Below are 18,218 nucleotides of genomic sequence, written 5' to 3'. Positions count from 1 at the left end.
TGATCCCGTTGCCGTTGAAGGAGTCACTGGTCAGGGGCTACTCTGCAGAGGCGCTTAGGAATCGGCGCGTCAAAACAATGCGCCGTTGTTTGCCACTCTCTCCATCCAGTCATGTCCGCTAAGTTGCTGGAACGAAACCTACTACACCGAGCAAGCGGTCTACGACTTGCCTTCAAAACTGGATCCGCAAGAGCCACTCGTTTCAATTCTACTACTTCCCCCACGAATCAGCTAAACTGGCAAGAATTTCTTAAGCTTAGAGGTAGCCGGAGAAAATGGCAAGCTGTGCGTGGCCATTGCTTCTGTCGTCGGCGGGGAGTTCACAAAGATGCGAATATAGGTCACTACAATCCCTGCCTCGGTACTAGGCTTTCTCGGTGGTGTGGCATACTTTGGGAACCTCGAGACAGACCCTACGAAGTTGATAATGGTACGCCAGTGATAGTCAACCTCTATGGATCGGGGGGATGACTGTGTGTGATAGGGAGTTGACCCATTCATGTTCTACGGCTTTTGTACAGTGGGATGTGTGGGTGAGTTGCCTCTGAATATTTTGCTTTGATGGATTTATGGACGTTCTGCATGTAGGTGCTGGTGCTCTGATAGGGCCTACAATTGGGTCGGCTATCTGGAGATTCTCGAACAGGAATTCAATCGCGTTAATTGATGTGCGTGAGCGCGAATTTCTCCAACATATTGCCAAAAAGCGCGTGGATCCCACACTGCAGAGTCCGACGAATCCCATTCCCGACTACTACGGTATTTCTTGAACTTTCCTGGCTTATATGTCCCGCAACTGACACACGGTCATTGTAGGAGAAAAAATTGGGTCGCTACACCAATATCGACAGGTAATTCCCAACACGTCACTCTTCTTGTATACCGTTTGACCTATGGATCAATCTAGTGGCTACGGGATCAAGGCAAATACAGGCGGAAACACGTTTTACCTGAGAACTAATCTTCTGGCCTATCTAATTACCACAATATCACTTCTCAATAGCATATTTTAATAGATGCACTTTCACGCAGTCTCGGGATTCACTGTTTGGATTGGTATCTCGGAGAAAGTACAGTGTAGCAACGGTAGGATCAACTACCTAAGGATATATACTGGGTGGTAATATGACCAGCATGAGAAGCTAGTGATGGGTAATGGATATTTGTTGGGAACGAAAGCGTATAATGATAGATAGCTGCAATAAATAACCTGGCTTGAGCCAAACGAGTGAGAGTAGTTAAAGGGCAATGTCTTTAGGACGAAAATTAGACCAGGCTTGTAGAATAATGGAGCGGAGGAAGACGGTATGTTGCACTTATTCTGGGACCTGAAGAAGTGTAGGCCGGTTTTGGTCTTGTATGCAGAACCTTGGAACGACGCCCTTGGGAGCATCTTGTCCCTGGCGCTGGACAAGACACCATCCGTCTTGGAATTCTTGAACGAGGGTCAGCGTTTCGCCAATCTCAACTCCGAGTTCATCGTCCCGTTCGGGCTCGAACGTATGGACGACCACCATCTGGCGGTTCTTTCCTTTCAGCGCAACTGAATGCCTGGAAGGAACATCGATATTTTGGAAAGATTCCGATCGTGGAGAGGGTGTGGGAGGGAATGTGGAAACGGATGTCTCTGGTTTCTCGACGGAGAAGGCGACGGTAAGGAATGGTGTCGCGGGGGTGGGAGGTAAAGAGGCGGCCGTACGGCGCTTCGGCTTGTTGGGCAGATGGATTTCAACCGATTCCTCTACTGGTGAGGCGACTGAGAATCTACTTCGAAGCGGCTGGGGGGAGGGCTCGGGTGTATGGTCTGGAGAAGACTCGGGAGACGACTCGGGAGAAGATTGCAGGGAATTGAGCTGTTTCATCGCCTTGAGCTCCGTGAGGTTGGCAGTAGAGTAGGATGGAGGGGGGGATTTCGCCTCGCGGACTGCGTTAGAGATTTGCTCGGCTAAGTCTTTCTCTTTCACCTCGACGGCTTCGAGGGAGGGGGAGGGGAGGGCCTTGGTGTTGTCGGCACGTAGTTGAGGCACCCATGTCACTCCCGATTCAGCAGGGGGAATGTACGGCCTTAATATGGGATTAGGAGGATGAGCAGCGAAGACATCCTCCTTCGCTTCGCGCGAAGTCGCTTTCTCGGCGGCCTCTCGCTTTTTGCGGTTACGAACGGTATACCTCCACGCAAGGAGGATGCCTAAAGCTGTTTTAGTAAATTGGAGCAATAGTGGATGCGCTTTTGACTTACCCACTATGATAGCAACAAGTACAACGATAACTGCAACCGTTGCGCCCACGACTACGGGTACCTGTGAAGTAGGCATACTGACAGTGCTCTCCTCTCGGGCGAGGAGAGGGGAACGAGTCTCGTGTCTGGAGTGGTAAAGGACGACCGGACTCATTCTACACCAAGTACTACCGTCACGAGTTTATCCTGCCAAGGAGGGGGATGCAGGAGATCGCAAGGATGCGAAAAGTCGAAGACACTGAATGCCCACGTCCTCCATTTAAAGGAAGCAGGGCAAGTATAACGCGCATCACTGATACATCTGACCCAAACGTTTGAATGCGAATATGTGCGCGGAAGCGGACTCGATATCTATCGTAAACTCATAAGGAGTAATCAGCGTCAAGACATCAAGATTGAAACTCACCGAAGGAATACCGATGTGTTAGGAACAATCATAGAAAGGACTGGTGTGAGAGAGCTTGTGAGACTCCATCAGCACGACCATGTGACACCATAAACACCCAATCGTAGGAGGCGTGCTAGGCGGCAAACAGGTTCAAGACGAAACACCGAGTCGTCGCGAGGGAGGAAGAGTGGGGTATTACGCGAAGGAAGAACCAATCCGCACTTCCGGGACGGAAATAGTAAAACACATCATATTGCATCTAGCAACATTTCTGACACAGCCCTATACAAAGATCGCGCTCCCTCTGATGGTATATACCTCCCCACCCCCTCTCTGATTATCATGTTTAATGAATCATCAGAGATGGTTTTCAGTAGATCACCAGCAAGAGTGTGAAGTGCCTCAGAGGCAATGGCCATCTTTTCATCCATCGTAAATGTTACGAAGGGCAAGACCGTGGTCACTCGAGAAAGGATTGATGTCTATGTCAGCGCCCGAAGTCAGTGATGTATGATATACCCAAATAGACATTTCATACCCCGAGCTGCTCTGATACGCGAGGACGCAGTAAAGCCATTAGCTGTACATACTCCTCACGAGACATCAACGTCTCCGGTTCCGCACGTGCGGCATGATGGTCGAAGACAAGCTCTTGTCCGACGTTTGAAGTCCCAAGCCAAATAACATTCCGGACATCAACATGCCGACTCCCAGCTTCAAAGGAACAACGTCCTGCGAAACGCATTAGCTTATTCCGGCAGCAAAGTGCATGTCTGAAACCCACCTAGTTCCCAAGGCATAAGTAACGAATGTAATGTTTTGGGATCCTCCGTCTTTTCGATCTCCTGGAGTGAAATGAGTAAATGGGAAGAACGGACAAAACTGGTGAGACGTACATCGAGGACAACAACACACCGTTTCCCCTCGTTTTCCACCAGGAATTCGGCAAGAGTGGAGTCGGAAGGTTCCTAATGGCGAACACTTCATTGCCGCTCGTTACAGAAACCTATAAAGTGACATACCTCATACGGACTCAATGAATAGGATCGCCACAGATCAAGTGTTGATCGCACAGTGGTCATGTTCACCGTGTGTGTCGGGACGTCAAGCAACGAACCAACTGAATATGACTTTAGTGAACAGCCATTGACTTAAGATTGACACACTACTTACACCTACGCGCCAAAAGTGACTTCCCGTGTCCACTGGGTCCTGTCCAACATGTTATGAGCGCGACACTTAAGCGGAAACACACGAGCATACCACACAACAGAACTACAATGGGGGCTACAGACAGTTGCTTTGAGTGTATACTCAGTACCTTAAACAACTGTTCGAGCGCTCTGTCTTGGCCAACCATTTCGTATCGAACTTTTGTCAGCGGACGGAAGAACGAGCGATAAATCAGCGCAGATGTCTGTCGGGTGTGTGCAGCGCCAGCCCTCTTGATGTAATATCTGATCAAAATGGTCAAAGCCGGGCTTTCCCTTCACATTCCGGAGCGCGAGCTCACCTCGTAGCGGGGTCTAGTTGCTCCAAACCACTGGTGTCGGCAGAAGCAGTTGTTGATGCGCTTGATTCGTAAGTCTCATCCCTTGAACCCCGTCTACTGCCGGTCTTCTGGACCTCTTGTTCCAGCCCCCTTGGGTCGGCGCCATGGGCGAGGAGGGTCTTCACAATCGACAACTTATTCTCTAGAGCATCATTTGTCACCGTGAATGCAAGGGCCGATTGTGGGCCTAAGCGTTCGTTTGGATTGGTGTCTCCGTGGGTGAGCGCTTGACGGACTTGGTCAACGTCATCACTCGCAATGGCAAAGATAAGATTGGGAGATGGTGTTCCAATGGCATGCGGTGAATCCATAGTAGAGGGTGGACGAGTCGGCGGGGCTGTATTAGGCGTTTGGAGGGGTCTGCATATCTGCTCGTCCTGACTGTCTTGATATTCAAGGAAGCCATCTTCGGTGATGGTGGGGTCTTCGTCTAGGTCGTACAGACCCGTCGGTTCAGAGAAAATGGAACTTGAGCGAATGTGAGAGGCGAGGTCTTTTGATTGCGTGGACCACGTCTTGCCATTAGTGCGAGAATGAGAACTGAGAATAGATTGTCGACGGTAATTTAGGTCGTAAGTCGATGAGCGACGGATGTCATTGCGTTCCATGGGAGATGTTGTGTCGTTATAGTCGTCATGTTGCTGAGCACTGATGGTATTGACGGTACTGGAGGGTATATATGATATGCGCTTGGTTGAGATCTGAAAAAAGAGATTGTCAGAGCAGAGTATGCCAACAATATGGAACCTACCAATGAATTCCGGGGAAACGATGATACAGATGCGGATGCAGAAGCAGAAACGACAGATGAACGGTTAGATGCGCCTATTGAACAAGTCAACAACGATATTTGACGCAAACTCAGAACGTACGATAAATGGGGGGAGCAGAAGAGAGCGTATGCATGGAGGGAGACGACGGCGTGACAGAGGAAGCAGATGCTATATACGACGAACGAGATATTGACGATGATAGATTGGATATGGTAGACTGTGGTCAAGTCTCACTTTAGCGAAATACACACGCTAACGGCGCAAAATACACTCACTAATCTAAGCGGTTTTAAAAAAGAACGGCGGTTCCGGCCAGCGGTCGACGATTCGGCCGCGTTTGTTCGCGACAACGACTCGCGGCGTAGAGAAGAGGGGTGGCTGCCTTCGGAATAACCTGAGCTGACTGAATTCTTTCGAGAAGTCGACGCGTTCGCTTGGCCTTGAGCGAAGACGTCAGTACTTGCTTCAGCGGGATGTTGGTCAGCTGCCCAAGACACTGTTGCATCTTCCGCGGCATCAAGGTGTTCTATTGATCCCCTAGAGCTGCGTCGACTAGTAAAAGGTTCGTGGAACCGCTCCTCGACCTGGACTGGAGACGAAAAGAAGGAATCTCGCTCCATAAGAGGAGAAGCTGTCCCTCTGATTGACTCTTGAGGAGACTGATGCTGAGACCCAGTTGACCGGAGAGAGGCACGCCTGGAAGCGACGTAATCAGGAGCTATTACACTAGCTATCGACTGCCTGACGAAGGGATGGAACGGCGAAGGAGGAGAAGCGAATATGGGTTCTCCTAGGGATTCTGTAGGTGAGGGTGGAGAAGGCACTGGCGGTGTTTCAGTTTGCGCGATGCTTGGGGAGAGTACGACTGTCCCCGATCGGCCTCGAGTAATGGGCGAGGGGGGAATAGGCGGCGTGAAGACGCGTCCTCTCTGTGGACCGAATGTCGCCTTCGTTGGAGTCTTATCGGTGCTACGGGACTTCCGCGAGATTGTGGACGCAGGTGATCCAACAGGCGCAACAGGTTCCATATCAGTGTAGCTGTTAAATATGGAACCTTCCGAGTCAGAGAAGGGCGAAGGGAGGCTAGGCGTTGGGGACGCCTTGGGTGAGTCTGCAGTATAAACATCATACAACGAGTAAAGGGTGTCATCCATGCTACCACTAGCCAAGTTTATAGCAGGCTCGGGCGATGACATATACGCTAGACGTGCAGTAGGACTGAAGATCGATGAGGTCCCTGTCTGGTCTTCATCGTCGAGGAAGTCGGCAGTGACACACTCAGATGCTGAGGATGACTCAGAAGAAACGGCAGAGTGAGGCGGTATGAAATCCGGAGTAAGAGGGGATGTCTCTCGGTGCTCGGGTATGGCGTCGTGAACAGGAATCAGCAAAGGGGATGAGTTAAGAGCGATGTCGTCTTGATTAAAACTCGTCGAGCCTGCAGTTAGCCACTCGGTGGGGTTCTGGACGTTGAGTGACTGCCGAATATTCAGAGCTCCTTCATTTATGGGAGAAGTTATTGGGCTGAAAATGGCCGTCGCATTATTCTCAGAAAGGTCCCAAGACCGCTCTGCAGCTGACAATGGATCAAGCTCAGGTGAACCGTGCTCGTCTATCTCTTGCGAGATGAAGTCACCATCAACATCCACGAGAGTAGGTGGAGGCGATAAGCTATCTGGTCCTCCTAACTGGATTGCAATCGGTCGACTTGTTAACGAGTCGTCGTGCATGAAATCCCCATCTTCTTCATCGTCATCCATGATCCTCGGGGGAGACCCAACGTTCGAGTCGACGTCATCAGAATTTGGTGAGGGAGGGGCAGATGCACTTTCATCAAAGCTGAGCGTAAGCGGAGATACTGGAGCAGGCGTGCCCCCTCTAACTCGTGCCGATGGGGTACCAAATGGAGAGACAAGGATATCAAATGTGGAAGACAGCGCAGGGCTTCGCGGAGGGGAGCGCACAAGGGGGCGTGGGCTATGCCAACTGTCGGCATATCCAGAGTCGATAGAGTCGTCACGACGGAAAGCCCGAGATGGGATACGGAGTGGAAATGGCACGGATGGAAGGTTGGAGACTTCTGAACCAACGGGGGAAAGAAGGTCGGGTGTTGCACGGAAAGAAGTGTGGCCAATGCTCTGTTCTGCAGAAATGGGTGATTGGTCCGGGGATGTCGATTTGATTTTGGCAGGGGGTATATGAACTAGAGTAATGGAGGCGTTCGACGTGTCGGGTTGCGGCTGCGAGAGATATTCTGTAGCGCCGGGAATTTGATCGTCATCGACCTCATCATCATCTTCCACATCTCCAATCACATCCTTCAATGCTAACAGAAGCCCCGACATTCGAGGCGAACGACGCGAAGAGCGCACCGAAAGCGTCGGTGAGTGAATCTGGACAGTGGGGGCTGGAGGCGGACTCCGCCGTCGTCTCAAAGTAGCATCTACCGCGTCTGCCACTGTAGTACGGTTCCCATTCGTTTGGACATCGTGTAGGAAATTGCAGTTTTCTTGGAAGAAACATTTGCCTTGTTGGTAGAATGGGCAGGGCTGCGCTGTATTTCATGAATCTGAGGTCAGATATTGTAGCTCAAAAGGACTTCCGAAGCCTCACATACACTTTACACGCCAAAATGGATCTGCTGGCGGCATCGTTAGTGCAGAGTCATTGGGCTCACCGTTGCCAACGACGGTCGAGTTGAAAGTTGTGGAGGTCACGTGAAAATACTTCCGTGTTGGACCAAGTTGCAGGTAGCGCTAGTACTATAGTACTGTCAGCAGGGCAACCGCAGGGTCCATTTTTTGATTCCTTTTTACTCATGAACCGTCGGTTCTCACATGTGGCCAGGGCTATTCCACGCTTGACCTTGTTCTCTGGGCCGAATTGCTCGCTCTGCGATATCGCGAAAGCAGAATTGGAGAAAGTACGGAAACAAGTCAGTGATGATCCAATCACGCTGCCAGAACCAAAACGCTGATCGAGACGGCACACCTTTTTCAGCGCCAGTTCCAGCTGGAGGTGATCAATATTCAGGATACCGGCCAGGAAAAGTGGAAGAAGAAGTATGTCTACTGGATTCCAGCGCTACACCTAGAAGGGAAAGAAATAGTTAAAGGGCGGTGGGACGCAAGTGATGTCGAGGCCGCGTTTGTGAAGTGGGACAACGAAAGTGGAAGTGACTGAGCGACGAATCCGTTTTCATTCCCATAGGCTCATAGGGCCAGCCTCACCTTGAGTGCACCTATGTTGATAGCATTATTTTACTGCCTCCAACTACATGATCGTCGTTGAAATGTAATGCTTCCTTGACGTCTACTTCCCAGTTCGTGTTGACGGTTGTTTCTTCGTATGGCGCTTATTGAACGGCGGCAAAACCCAACGTTCAACTTCTACTAACTCGACCTAGCTTTGTTACCGTCCTTGCCCTCGCTTAGCACAAGTAGAACCAGAAAAATGTCTATTACTCTCTAAGCCTAACTTACAAAGCCACGAGGCTGAGGCTCGAAGATGGCGAGCAGTTCAACAATCCAAGTAACAGAGGGCACATATTCTCATCTTAGGGTTCTTCCTCACTTCACAGACCTCACTCCATGGGGTATATATCTTGGACAATTCCAGTCATACGGCGTCTACGACCGCAACCATCTCCACAGCGCTCTCGGTTCCGAGCAGGAAGTAGAAGATGACGAAGCAGCAACCTCCAACGGTACCAAACGTGTATGCTTTAACTGCGGCGTGGAATCGCATGCAGTCTACAACTGCCCAAAGCCTCGAAACCACGAATTAATCGCCCTATCTCGTGATTTATACAACTTCACCAAGGCTCAGTCATCCCAAGTTTTGATCGACTACAAACGTATCCACGAAGTCGAGGGCTGGAGGCAGCAACGGCTCGAATGGGTCAACTCATTCACTCCTGGCGAGATACGTGGGGAGCTTCTCATTGAAGCGCTGGGACCCGATGCACTCCAAGACGCCGAGTCACCCGCGCAGGAATGGTTGGCGAACATGGCCATTTGGGGGTACCCTCCAGGTTGGGCTGCTCCACTGGATCCACAGGAGGAAATGCGGAGGAGGATCATGCTTGGTGATGATAATCCCGAGCTGTCAGACGATGATCATCACGACGAGCCCTTCCAGATATACGGAGAGGACGAAGAGCCGGAGCAAGTGTATTTACGCCTCTTCATCCCGGATATGGGGTTAGACTCCCACCACCGTACTCCTGGCTCGAACGGAACATCACCATCGAAAGACGAGGAACTCCGTGCCGACGAATTGGAAAGCTCAGACTCTTCTAGCACTATGCAGACATCAAGTTCCAGCGAGGGAACCAGATCTCCATCCCCCTCATCTCAGCAATTACAGTTCAAGAGATGGGCGAAATATCCAGCCACCCACTTCGCATCCGAGCTGCTTCCCATCTACAATGGTACCGCTCTTCCAGCAGTACAACCAGCCTTCGCACAGGACTCTCTTGACCTCGGCTCCCAGGAAATGGAGTACATACGGGATGTTATGTGGTATGAGATTGTACATAACCCCAAGTCATGGAACGACTCGGATCTCCCACCACCTCCATCATCCACTCCCCCGCCTTTGCCCCCGCCACCTCCCGAGCATACGCCACCATTGCCACCTTCCAATACGCCGCCCCCTCTTCCATCGTCCCAACCTCCCCCTCAACTCCCTCCGTCAATTGATGCTCACGAGGGTGATGGCGAAGAAGACATGCTGATGTCGGATTCCGACTCGGAATAGTCAATTTCCCCGTCCATTCAATCAAGTTCTTGACGCTCCACAGGTTTACGAGGGCCGTTTCGTCATACCTGCACCTCGATCACACGAGGACCCACTGCACTGGGATGAATATCTCTTGGTTCGTCGTCTTGACTCAATCAGTAATCTTGCTACCGTGATGAACGCACACTATGTGAATCAAGCTGATGTAGACAAATGCCGTAGTTATAATAAGATACAGACATGTGATGGAGACGTTACTCTGGTCGTGAAGAATTCCGTGAAAGTGTCATAAATGGTAACAGACATGAATGAGGTGAAGAGGTTTCCGTGCCGTGGAATGGGTTTCCGTAATCCAATAACGCAATTCATTGTAGCTGAATGAAAGATGTATCTATGCCGTGAGAGAAGTCCCAGATGCAGATTCTCTAGAGATAGTGGATTGACCCAGAGACATGGACAAGGATTGATGAGCAAAACAGTGGGTCAGGACACACGAACGGAACTACGCACCTGGTCTTCTCCACATGAGACAATCTACGGCGATAAGAACACAAATATAAATTAGTTATGAGAACAGCCGAAGACAAAATCCTCCAAGAAAGGTTCGAGGATGGTTTTGCCTCTGTGTGGGATGTATATGCTCACCTTGGCACAATCAAAGCCAATACAGAATATCCTGCCCGTATGACCTCCTTTAAGATTAGCAACAAGTGCACCCGTGTTGCGGTCCCACACCTAAATATCGACGCAGTCAACCGACGGAGCACCTCATGCAGCACCGAGATAAGCACAACATCCAGTGATAGACGACGTACCTTGATGCTCAGGTCGTAGCTGCCGCTTAGTACGAAATGCTCGCCGAGGGCGACACTTCTCACCAGATCCCTATGAGGGGCACAGTTGTTGGCCGAAGATGCAGTAGCAGGTCCGGCTCGGACTGCGGAGGCGCCTAGACCAACAGCGTCACAGGTACCTCCTTCCATGGTGTTCACTGAATTCAAGCATCCGCACGCCTGGCACATCATCAGGTTGATCCAATTGGAATCGAGTGTCGGAAGTGGCAAGGGTGGTGCAGCGTCGGCGGCCGTGTTTCCCTCGTAGTGAAGCTCTGGGGAGGTTGACCATCCTTTCAAAGACGTCACATCGAAGAAACGAAGGTGTTTGTCAGAGGAACCAGACAGCACAAATGGGGGCTTAAAGTCGATGGAAGCAATTCTATACAGCAATGTGAGTCGCTTTCACAGGCGATGGGGTAGAGATATTCACCCTCGACTATGGTGGTTTTCGAAGGTTTGGAGAAGTGCGCCCGTCCTTGTATCCCAGAGTCGAATCGATCGATCTCCAGAGGCGGAGACAATGAGCGACTTGGAGATTGACACCGCGTTGACTGCGGCGCGGTGTGCCCCAAGGACAAATTGCGGAATGAGGTCCGGGAACGTATACGTTCTCACCGTCCGATCTATTATGCGGGTATGAGCTCCTCGGTGCCGTTAGAGGTAAGGAAACAACGCCACCTTTTGAACACGAAACGAGTCTCTCGTCATCAAAGCGTACACACAGGACGCTGTCATCGTGGTCACAGATTACCTTGACCAATCTGTCTCTGGTCAAGTCCCACACCGCGACCCGCCTGTCACTGCCCGCGCTGGCCAGAAAACCATTGTGAACGCATATACTGAGAACTGAGCTTTCATGCACCCCGCTAATAACCCTCTCCACCATCTCCGTCTGTAAATTCCATTCCCTAACGGTGCGGTCCCGAGATCCCGTGAATAAAACTTGTTTACCCGATGGGTACGTATATAGCTGAAGACAATATATGGTGTTGGTGTGCGCGTTGGAAAATCGTTCGCGTCCGCGTTTAGGTAGGATTCTCAATCTATACGAGGAGGAAACGAAGCGATTGTATAACCGTATATGGGTCTGATAGAGTAGCTTGTAGTTTGGTTCGCAGATCGAAGGTTCCGGGTTATGAGCTGGAAACGTGCCGGCCGGATGAAAGATGGTCGGCCTGGCAGGCAAATGCGTCGCGTTGTTAGAATTAGAACCAGAACCGGATGCCGTCGATGATGAAGTGAAGGACAGGCTCCCCAGAAATGACGAACCACCCGCCGTCGACATACTCGCGAAGCCAGAGTCCAGCTCGGCATGCATTTGCGTTAACATGATCTTCGCCTTTTCGACTTCGCTTAGCACAGACGTAGTAGTAGCTTCGCCTTCCTCTTCGTCCTCCTCGTCGGAGGCTCCCATGCCCTCGTCGTCGGAATCATCCCAAGGCTCCGAGCCTATCTGCAGCGTCCGATTCGCCTCAAAGCCATTTGCGTTCGCCGAGTCCTTCCAGACCCATCCCCGCTCGTCGCACAACGCCTTCCACAGCGCAGGGTCATCCGCGAGGGTCCGCCACCGGCGATTGACCAGCGCACATGTCCAGAGTGTCTGTGCCGTGAGATGTGAAAACACCTGCAGCGCCAGCTCTATGGGCAAAGACTAAAAACGACACGCGTTTGAGCTTAGATGACTGTGCCAGGTACAAGGAGAGCACATACGCCAACGAGGTCGAATTGAAGCAGGGGGGCTATTCGGCGGCGTATGGTCGCCAGATGCGACCTTGGCAACGACGCCAAAAGCTGGAAAGCGAATTCTGTGACAAAGGTGCTGTTGAACTAGTGGCCTTGGAGCGCAGCTAGAGATAACGCACCTTCACATTCACGTTCTGAGCCTATAGACGCCATGAAGCTTTCCATGAAGTTCCCGGACGAGGGCTTCAATGGAGTCGGGTGGCCGCTGTCGCTAGAGTTTGAACTGCTGCCACTGCCACTGCCACTGGCGGTGGGCTCTTCGTGGGCGCTGCTGGCGTTGCTCATCGTCGGTCGTCGGTGCTGGATGTGTCGGATTTGTCGGTGGTCCCGCTGTGGAATTGGGAGTCTTCTGTCAAAGAGAGTCTGGCATTATACGAGTTCCTCGTGGAGATGGACGGTGGTCAGGGGCAGCCCAATCACCAACACCGACACTGATGTGAATCGTCAGGGGCAGTGCATTGCCATAGAAGATCCCGTAACGCTACCACACAGATTGCACCTAGACATAAACTGTCTCGTAATGTACACTACAAAAAGGTACATACGACAAACTACATAATTAATGGGCAGTCCTACATCTAGACCGGTAAAAGCAGAAGCGGCTCACGAAACCAGAGTACAGCACGCTAACAAGGGGGAAGTATCGCATCGAGTGATAGCTACAGTGAGTGAATGGACGCGGGTGCGCTGGGCGTTGCCGGGAACGCGCAGGCCCTGCTATATGTAGGGGGATTGTGGTAAAGAATACTACACCAATGTTACATCCGTCGGACCGACCCCGACCCCGTCAAGCTGCTGGCACGCCGCGCCACACTTGGATCCCGAGCGACATAGGCCTGCTGTGTGCTGTTATCTTGTCCCAGACACTCAAGAGGGACCATGCCCTGTTCACCTCGTCCGTTCATGCACAACGCCCACCCATCATCGTACTCCGCTAGAACCCGCACCGTTTCACCCATTGATATCGACATTTCATCAGGAAGTGATGGGATGAATGTTGACACGACCGTTCGCCCGTTGACCACTGGAGGGGATCGCGGCCATTCGCCGGTAGGCGTAGGGACGATCCCCGCGGTGGGGGGATTGTTGTAAGACGTTGTCGGCATGGCTGGGACGGGGACTCGGGGGATTGACTTGCTCGGGGTGGATTTATGTTGCGTCTGCGGTTGTGGAGAGAACGCATACGGAGTAATCGTTCCCCCCACACCTTCTTCCCGTCCATAGCCTGCGCCCCCTGCATTGTACTTCTCGCTGTTGATCCCCTTGGAGAACATGTTGTCTTTCCAACTGCGTGACCGGCTCTGGCGGTTGGCTGCCATCCGTTTGCGCACCAGGAACACGGTGAGTGCAGCAAGGACGAGGAGGATGGTGATGACGATTCCTGCAATGGCACCGGCCGGTAGACCACCTCGCTGAGGACTCGAATCCCTACCGTTGCTCGAACCTTCTACACCTTTGCCGGTGTCGCCTTCCATGGCTACGGGGAAGCCTGAGGCAAGTGAACTCGTGGTGGAAGAGACAGAGGAAGTCTCCAGGGATCGGGTAGGCGGGGACGAGGAAGTTGAAGAGGTGGTCGTTGACACGGCACTCGATGACGAGCGCGTAGTCGTCGTCGTCACGGTGACAGTTCCCGGCGCACTAGAAGTCGAAGGTGGGCTAGAAGTCGAAGATATGGGCCTAACGACAGTGATTGTAATGGGCCCAGTGAGCGAGCCGCTAACAATCTGACGCCTTGCATGGTCGATGTGGCGAGCCTGTCCAGCAGGAAGGCGTCCAACAAGTCTAGGAGACATTAAGAAGGGATGGTCGTAACGAACGTGAATAAAAGTGGAGGAGAAGGAGAAGAGAAGGAAGCGAGGCGCTCTGGAGTACAATAAAGGGCAGAATAATGGAGCGACGCCAACCAGTGGGTATAATGGCGCACAAACAGAACGTCGAATGGGAGGAAAGGAGAAATCAAGCGGTAACCTCGCCTCCCAGGCCAAGTCCATATGTATAATCCACAGCCTGGCAACCAGAATGATCTCTGCCAACCCGTGCCCGAGTCTCTTCACACTCATTCAGGCAGATGGCGTGCATTGGCTCGGTGTAAGTACAGTCGCGGACAATCAAACACAGCAACTCTGGTATCTCACGATCGAACACATTTGAGGCAAATCTGAGGGCAGGATCAGACTCAGAAGAGGAAAATACGTCAAAAAACACATCTCCGAAGTTTTTCCCACGACAAATAAGGATCCGCCAAAATTTTGGTGAGTTTGAACGACATTATATAGGCGCTAAACTACTAATTTAGGACCGCTTCAATAGATAGCATTGCCCTTTGCGACACCGTCCGATGTCCCTTCTGCTTTTTCACAGCCCAAGCAGCCGCATTCCCGGATAGACCCTTTCGATATGCATCCATAAACCTCCAGGAACGATTAGCGAACCGCCAGATTACATCCGTAGGGCAGGAATTTAAACACTGAAGGGCAGCTTGCTTTGTGTCTTCAAATGTCCGTTTGGGTATCTGACAGTAACGGTATTTACACCACCCTCAATACTGTATATATTAGTTAGTTTTGTCTATATTTCTAAGACCTAGCTTACCATTTCAATTGGGTTCAGTTCACAATGAAACTTTGGCAAAAAGATGCACTCGTGTCCGGCCTTGCGGATAAGTTCCTCCAACAACGATGTTTGATTTGCGAAGTCGTCTTGTTGGCTGAGAAGCCATGCCATACAGCACCCCTTGTTTTTGAACGGGCACACCGGCTTGCACTTTGCCTTGAGCCCCTTTACATCAAATCCACGCTCCTCGAGAACCTGTTGCAATCCCTTTGGCTGGCCATTCGGAAGTTTCATCGGCCGAGGCTTTCCACGAAGTTTGACAACTGGATTATTCATTGGGATGACTGTGTCTCTCTGGTGTCGTTGTTTGCCGCCGTTTGATTTGTTCATTTCAAAAGCATGTAAGGCGTCTGGCCCGAGTGATGTGTTAGGGCGACACTAGTCAAAGACTAACGTGGCTCCTACAAGAATACTAAAACCAAAAGAATAGATGAAGTAGCTTAGTTGACTTAGTTCTCACTATTACTAGTGGAAATCCCAAGAGAACGAGCTAGCGTTCTTGGGGATGTTATTGGTACTTAAATACTGAACTACATGCGTAATCCTCATGTACTATTACACGCCTACTGCAGCCGTCTTTCCATGGAACGCGCACCGATTCCACGAGGAGCTTGGTAATGTACTGCGGACATGTGTTATACGCGAGGATCTTACTAAGGTACCATAATGTGAATTAGTAATAGGCGCGTCTTGCGCGTTTAGATAAGATATCGAAAAAGATAACATTCGGAACAAACCGGACCATAACATCACCCCCCTTCTAGGACTCGTCAATTCCACTTGACGAAACCACTACCTCCTGATGCCCAATATCTCCTTTGACGACCTCATCCCTCGACTCCCCATTTGGGACCGTTTCTCCTCCGCTGAGCAAGCCGGCTTGATTGCCATGTTTGTTTTTGTTGCTGTCGGGTGTGTCGGGTGGATCAGCGCTCCCCTCGGGTTCGTCGATTCTGGTTGTTTTACTGATGGTCGGGGTGGTGAATACGTATTTTGGTTTCCAGATCAGTTCCTTGAATACCGCTACCGCAATCCGACGTGGAGCTGCGGAATGTCGGGAGTGGAACGCCCGAGTTTGTTCGGGTGCGTTTTCGAGGTTCTTCTCGGGTTCCCATGTGTTGTGCTCATCGGTATACCCTTTCCATTTGACCAAATATTCTAGCCGTCCTCGTCTGAGTCGGCTGTCTAGAATATTTTCGACTTCGTACTCGTTCTCGCCCTGGATCCGTACCGGCGGGGGTGGTGGTGTTTTTTGTCCTGGTATCGTTGGCATGTTGGCCTTTTCCGTTCGGTGGGTGGAGATCGTGGGGTGAATAGATAATGTTTTTGGAATTTTAAGGGTTACCGCGTTTTTTGTGGGTACCGCGACTACTTCGTACGGTCCGATTTTCTTCTGCTCCAGTTTTCGTGAGGGTCGAGACGTGTTTAAGTTATCGGTAAAGATGAAGGCTTTATCCCCCACTTTGTACTCCGGCATCTCCCCTACTCGTCGGTCCGCGTACTTCTTCATTTCCTCCCCTGCTTTTACCAGAGCTGACCGTGCTTCTTCCCAGCTTTGGGTCATTCGTTTGGCAAAGTCATCGGCGGCCTCCACTTTTGACTCTCTCCGTGGTTCGATCCCCATTTGTGGATGGTGTCCGTAATTTAGGAAAAACGGGCTCTGCCTGGAGCTCGTTTGAGTTTTATTGTTTAGGGAGAATTCGCATATCGCCAGCCATTCCGCCCAGTCGTCTTGTCTATGGTTGATGAACATTCGTAAGTAAGTCTCGATTTCTCGATTTACTCGTTCCATTTGTCCATCGGTCTGTGGGTGGAAGGCTGTGGACAGCCGTGTCTGAATTCCCAATAATTTATTTAGTTCCTGCATCATTTGTGACACAAATTGGGGTCCTCGGTCTGATATGATAGTGGTGGGTAGGCCGAAGTCCTTCCAGACGTGGTCCCGATATAATTTAGCTAGACCTAATGATGACAGTTCTTCGGTGGTTGGTACTAGACGGACCATTTTGGTGAAGCGATCCACTACTACCAGGATTGCGTCGTAACCCTGTGACCTCGGCAGTTTGGTAATGAAGTCTGCTGAGATGTCCGTCCATGGTTCTGATGGGATGGGGTTGGGTTGAAGCTTTCCCTGTGGTTGTCGCGAGTAGGCTTTGCTTCGTTGACACTGATCGCATCCCTTGACATACTCCGCTATGAACCTGTTCATTCCTGGCCACCAGTAGTTTCGTGAGACCAGCTCGATTGTCTTCCATCTTCCTGGGTGGCCTGCCACCGTTGAATCATGGTGCAGTTTTACGATCTCCCTTCGGACCTCCGTGTCTTTGGGTACGTATACCTTCCTATGATATAGCACCAGGTCTTGCTCTTCTGACCACTCCGCCTCCCTCAGCACCTTCGTCGGGGATCTTTTCAGCTCCGTTACCGCTTTTACCACCGACTCATCGTAATTTTTTGATTTTCTGATTTTCGACAAGATGGTAGATTCCAGTCCTTCGATCAAGACGTGGCCTTGTTGCATGGCTTTGATTCGAAAGTACTCTGGTTTCAGTAGAATCATCGTGTTGTCCTCTTCCCCCCTATCAAGGTCTGGTCGTCTCGACAAGACATCTGCTTTCATATTCGACGCTCCTGGCTTGTGTTTTAATAGGAAGTTGAACCGTGATAAATACAGTGCCCATCGCGCCTGGCGTCTGTTGAGTTTTTTGGTAGTCATGAAATATTCCAAGTTTTTGTGATCCGTCCATATTGTAAATTGTCGACTATTTCCCTCTAGGTAATGTCGCCATGCCTCCAGGGCCCGAATTATAGCCAGCATTTCTTTGTCGTGGATGTCGTAGTTTCGTTCTGTTTCCGTGAACCCTTTAGACAGGAAGGCGCATGGTCTCCACTTGTTGTCGTCACATAGCATTGAGAGTACCGCTCCTGATGCGTAGTTCGACGAGTCTGCTTCGATCTTCATTTCCTTGTCTGTATCCGGTAGTACCAGGATTGGTTCCTCAGTGAACAGCTTTTTAAGCTTTTCAAAAGCTACTTGTCTCTTTTTGTTCCATACAAACTCCTCATCTTTTTTGGTGAGCTCGTGCAACGGTTTAGCGACGGTGGCGAAGTCCTTTATGAATCGTCGGTAATAGTTGCTGAATCCTAAGAACTGTTGCACTTGTTGCACGTTCTTCGGAACCGGCCAGTTTTTTACTGCTTCTATTTTCGCCTCTTCCATCTGCACCTTTCCGTCCTTCACTACTACTCCTAGAAACTCGACTTCGTCTACTTCGAATGCACATTTTTCTGGTTTTATATATAAATCGTTGTCTTCAAGAATCTTCAGAGC

At 50.8% G+C, this 18,218-nt stretch overlaps 7 protein-coding genes across 7 annotated transcripts; 3 read left to right on the top strand and 4 right to left on the bottom strand.

The window, feature by feature from the left end:
• Nucleotides 1-111: 111 nt before the first annotated feature.
• On the top strand, nt 112-961 carry PAM17 (TIM23 complex component; the record flags this gene model as incomplete). The annotated part of the gene is made up of 6 exons (XM_036770262.1): nt 112-285; nt 341-430; nt 485-533; nt 589-759; nt 817-851; nt 908-961. The coding sequence occupies 6 exons, from the start codon at nt 112-114 to the stop codon at nt 959-961; spliced, it is 573 nt and encodes a 190-aa protein (XP_036636107.1).
• A 355-nt stretch (nt 962-1,316) lies between these two features.
• On the bottom strand, nt 1,317-2,315 carry PC9H_000606 (uncharacterized protein; the record flags this gene model as incomplete). The annotated part of the gene is made up of 2 exons (XM_036770261.1): nt 1,317-2,188; nt 2,240-2,315. 2 exons carry the CDS (start codon nt 2,313-2,315, stop codon nt 1,317-1,319), a joined length of 948 nt encoding a protein of 315 aa, XP_036636106.1.
• An 844-nt stretch (nt 2,316-3,159) lies between these two features.
• PC9H_000605 (uncharacterized protein) lies at nt 3,160-7,297 on the bottom strand (the record flags this gene model as incomplete). The annotated part of the gene is made up of 10 exons (XM_036770260.1): nt 3,160-3,359; nt 3,412-3,472; nt 3,524-3,595; nt 3,650-3,747; nt 3,801-3,839; nt 3,891-4,084; nt 4,141-4,880; nt 4,931-5,004; nt 5,052-5,169; nt 5,228-7,297. 10 exons carry the CDS (start codon nt 7,295-7,297, stop codon nt 3,160-3,162), a joined length of 3,666 nt encoding a protein of 1,221 aa, XP_036636105.1.
• A 473-nt stretch (nt 7,298-7,770) lies between these two features.
• On the top strand, nt 7,771-8,135 carry PC9H_000604 (uncharacterized protein; the record flags this gene model as incomplete). Its single annotated transcript, XM_036770259.1, has 2 exons — nt 7,771-7,887; nt 7,953-8,135. The coding sequence occupies 2 exons, from the start codon at nt 7,771-7,773 to the stop codon at nt 8,133-8,135; spliced, it is 300 nt and encodes a 99-aa protein (XP_036636104.1).
• A 324-nt stretch (nt 8,136-8,459) lies between these two features.
• Nucleotides 8,460-9,713, top strand: PC9H_000603 (uncharacterized protein; the record flags this gene model as incomplete). Its single annotated transcript, XM_036770258.1, has 1 exon — nt 8,460-9,713. The coding sequence occupies one exon, from the start codon at nt 8,460-8,462 to the stop codon at nt 9,711-9,713; it is 1,254 nt and encodes a 417-aa protein (XP_036636103.1).
• Nucleotides 9,714-10,060: 347 nt separating this feature from the next.
• PC9H_000602 (uncharacterized protein) lies at nt 10,061-12,559 on the bottom strand (the record flags this gene model as incomplete). Its single annotated transcript, XM_036770257.1, has 8 exons — nt 10,061-10,120; nt 10,206-10,229; nt 10,341-10,430; nt 10,511-10,910; nt 10,962-11,154; nt 11,210-12,182; nt 12,242-12,336; nt 12,394-12,559. 8 exons carry the CDS (start codon nt 12,557-12,559, stop codon nt 10,061-10,063), a joined length of 2,001 nt encoding a protein of 666 aa, XP_036636102.1.
• A 473-nt stretch (nt 12,560-13,032) lies between these two features.
• PC9H_000601 (uncharacterized protein) lies at nt 13,033-14,067 on the bottom strand (the record flags this gene model as incomplete). Its single annotated transcript, XM_036770256.1, has 1 exon — nt 13,033-14,067. One exon carries the CDS (start codon nt 14,065-14,067, stop codon nt 13,033-13,035), a length of 1,035 nt encoding a protein of 344 aa, XP_036636101.1.
• Between the last annotated feature and the right edge of the window lie 4,151 nt (nt 14,068-18,218).

Source organism: Pleurotus ostreatus (assembly GCF_014466165.1).
Source record: "Pleurotus ostreatus strain PC9 chromosome Unknown scaffold_1, whole genome shotgun sequence".
NCBI lineage: Eukaryota > Fungi > Basidiomycota > Agaricomycetes > Agaricales > Pleurotaceae > Pleurotus > Pleurotus ostreatus.
This window is presented reverse-complemented; position numbering and strand designations above follow the sequence as displayed.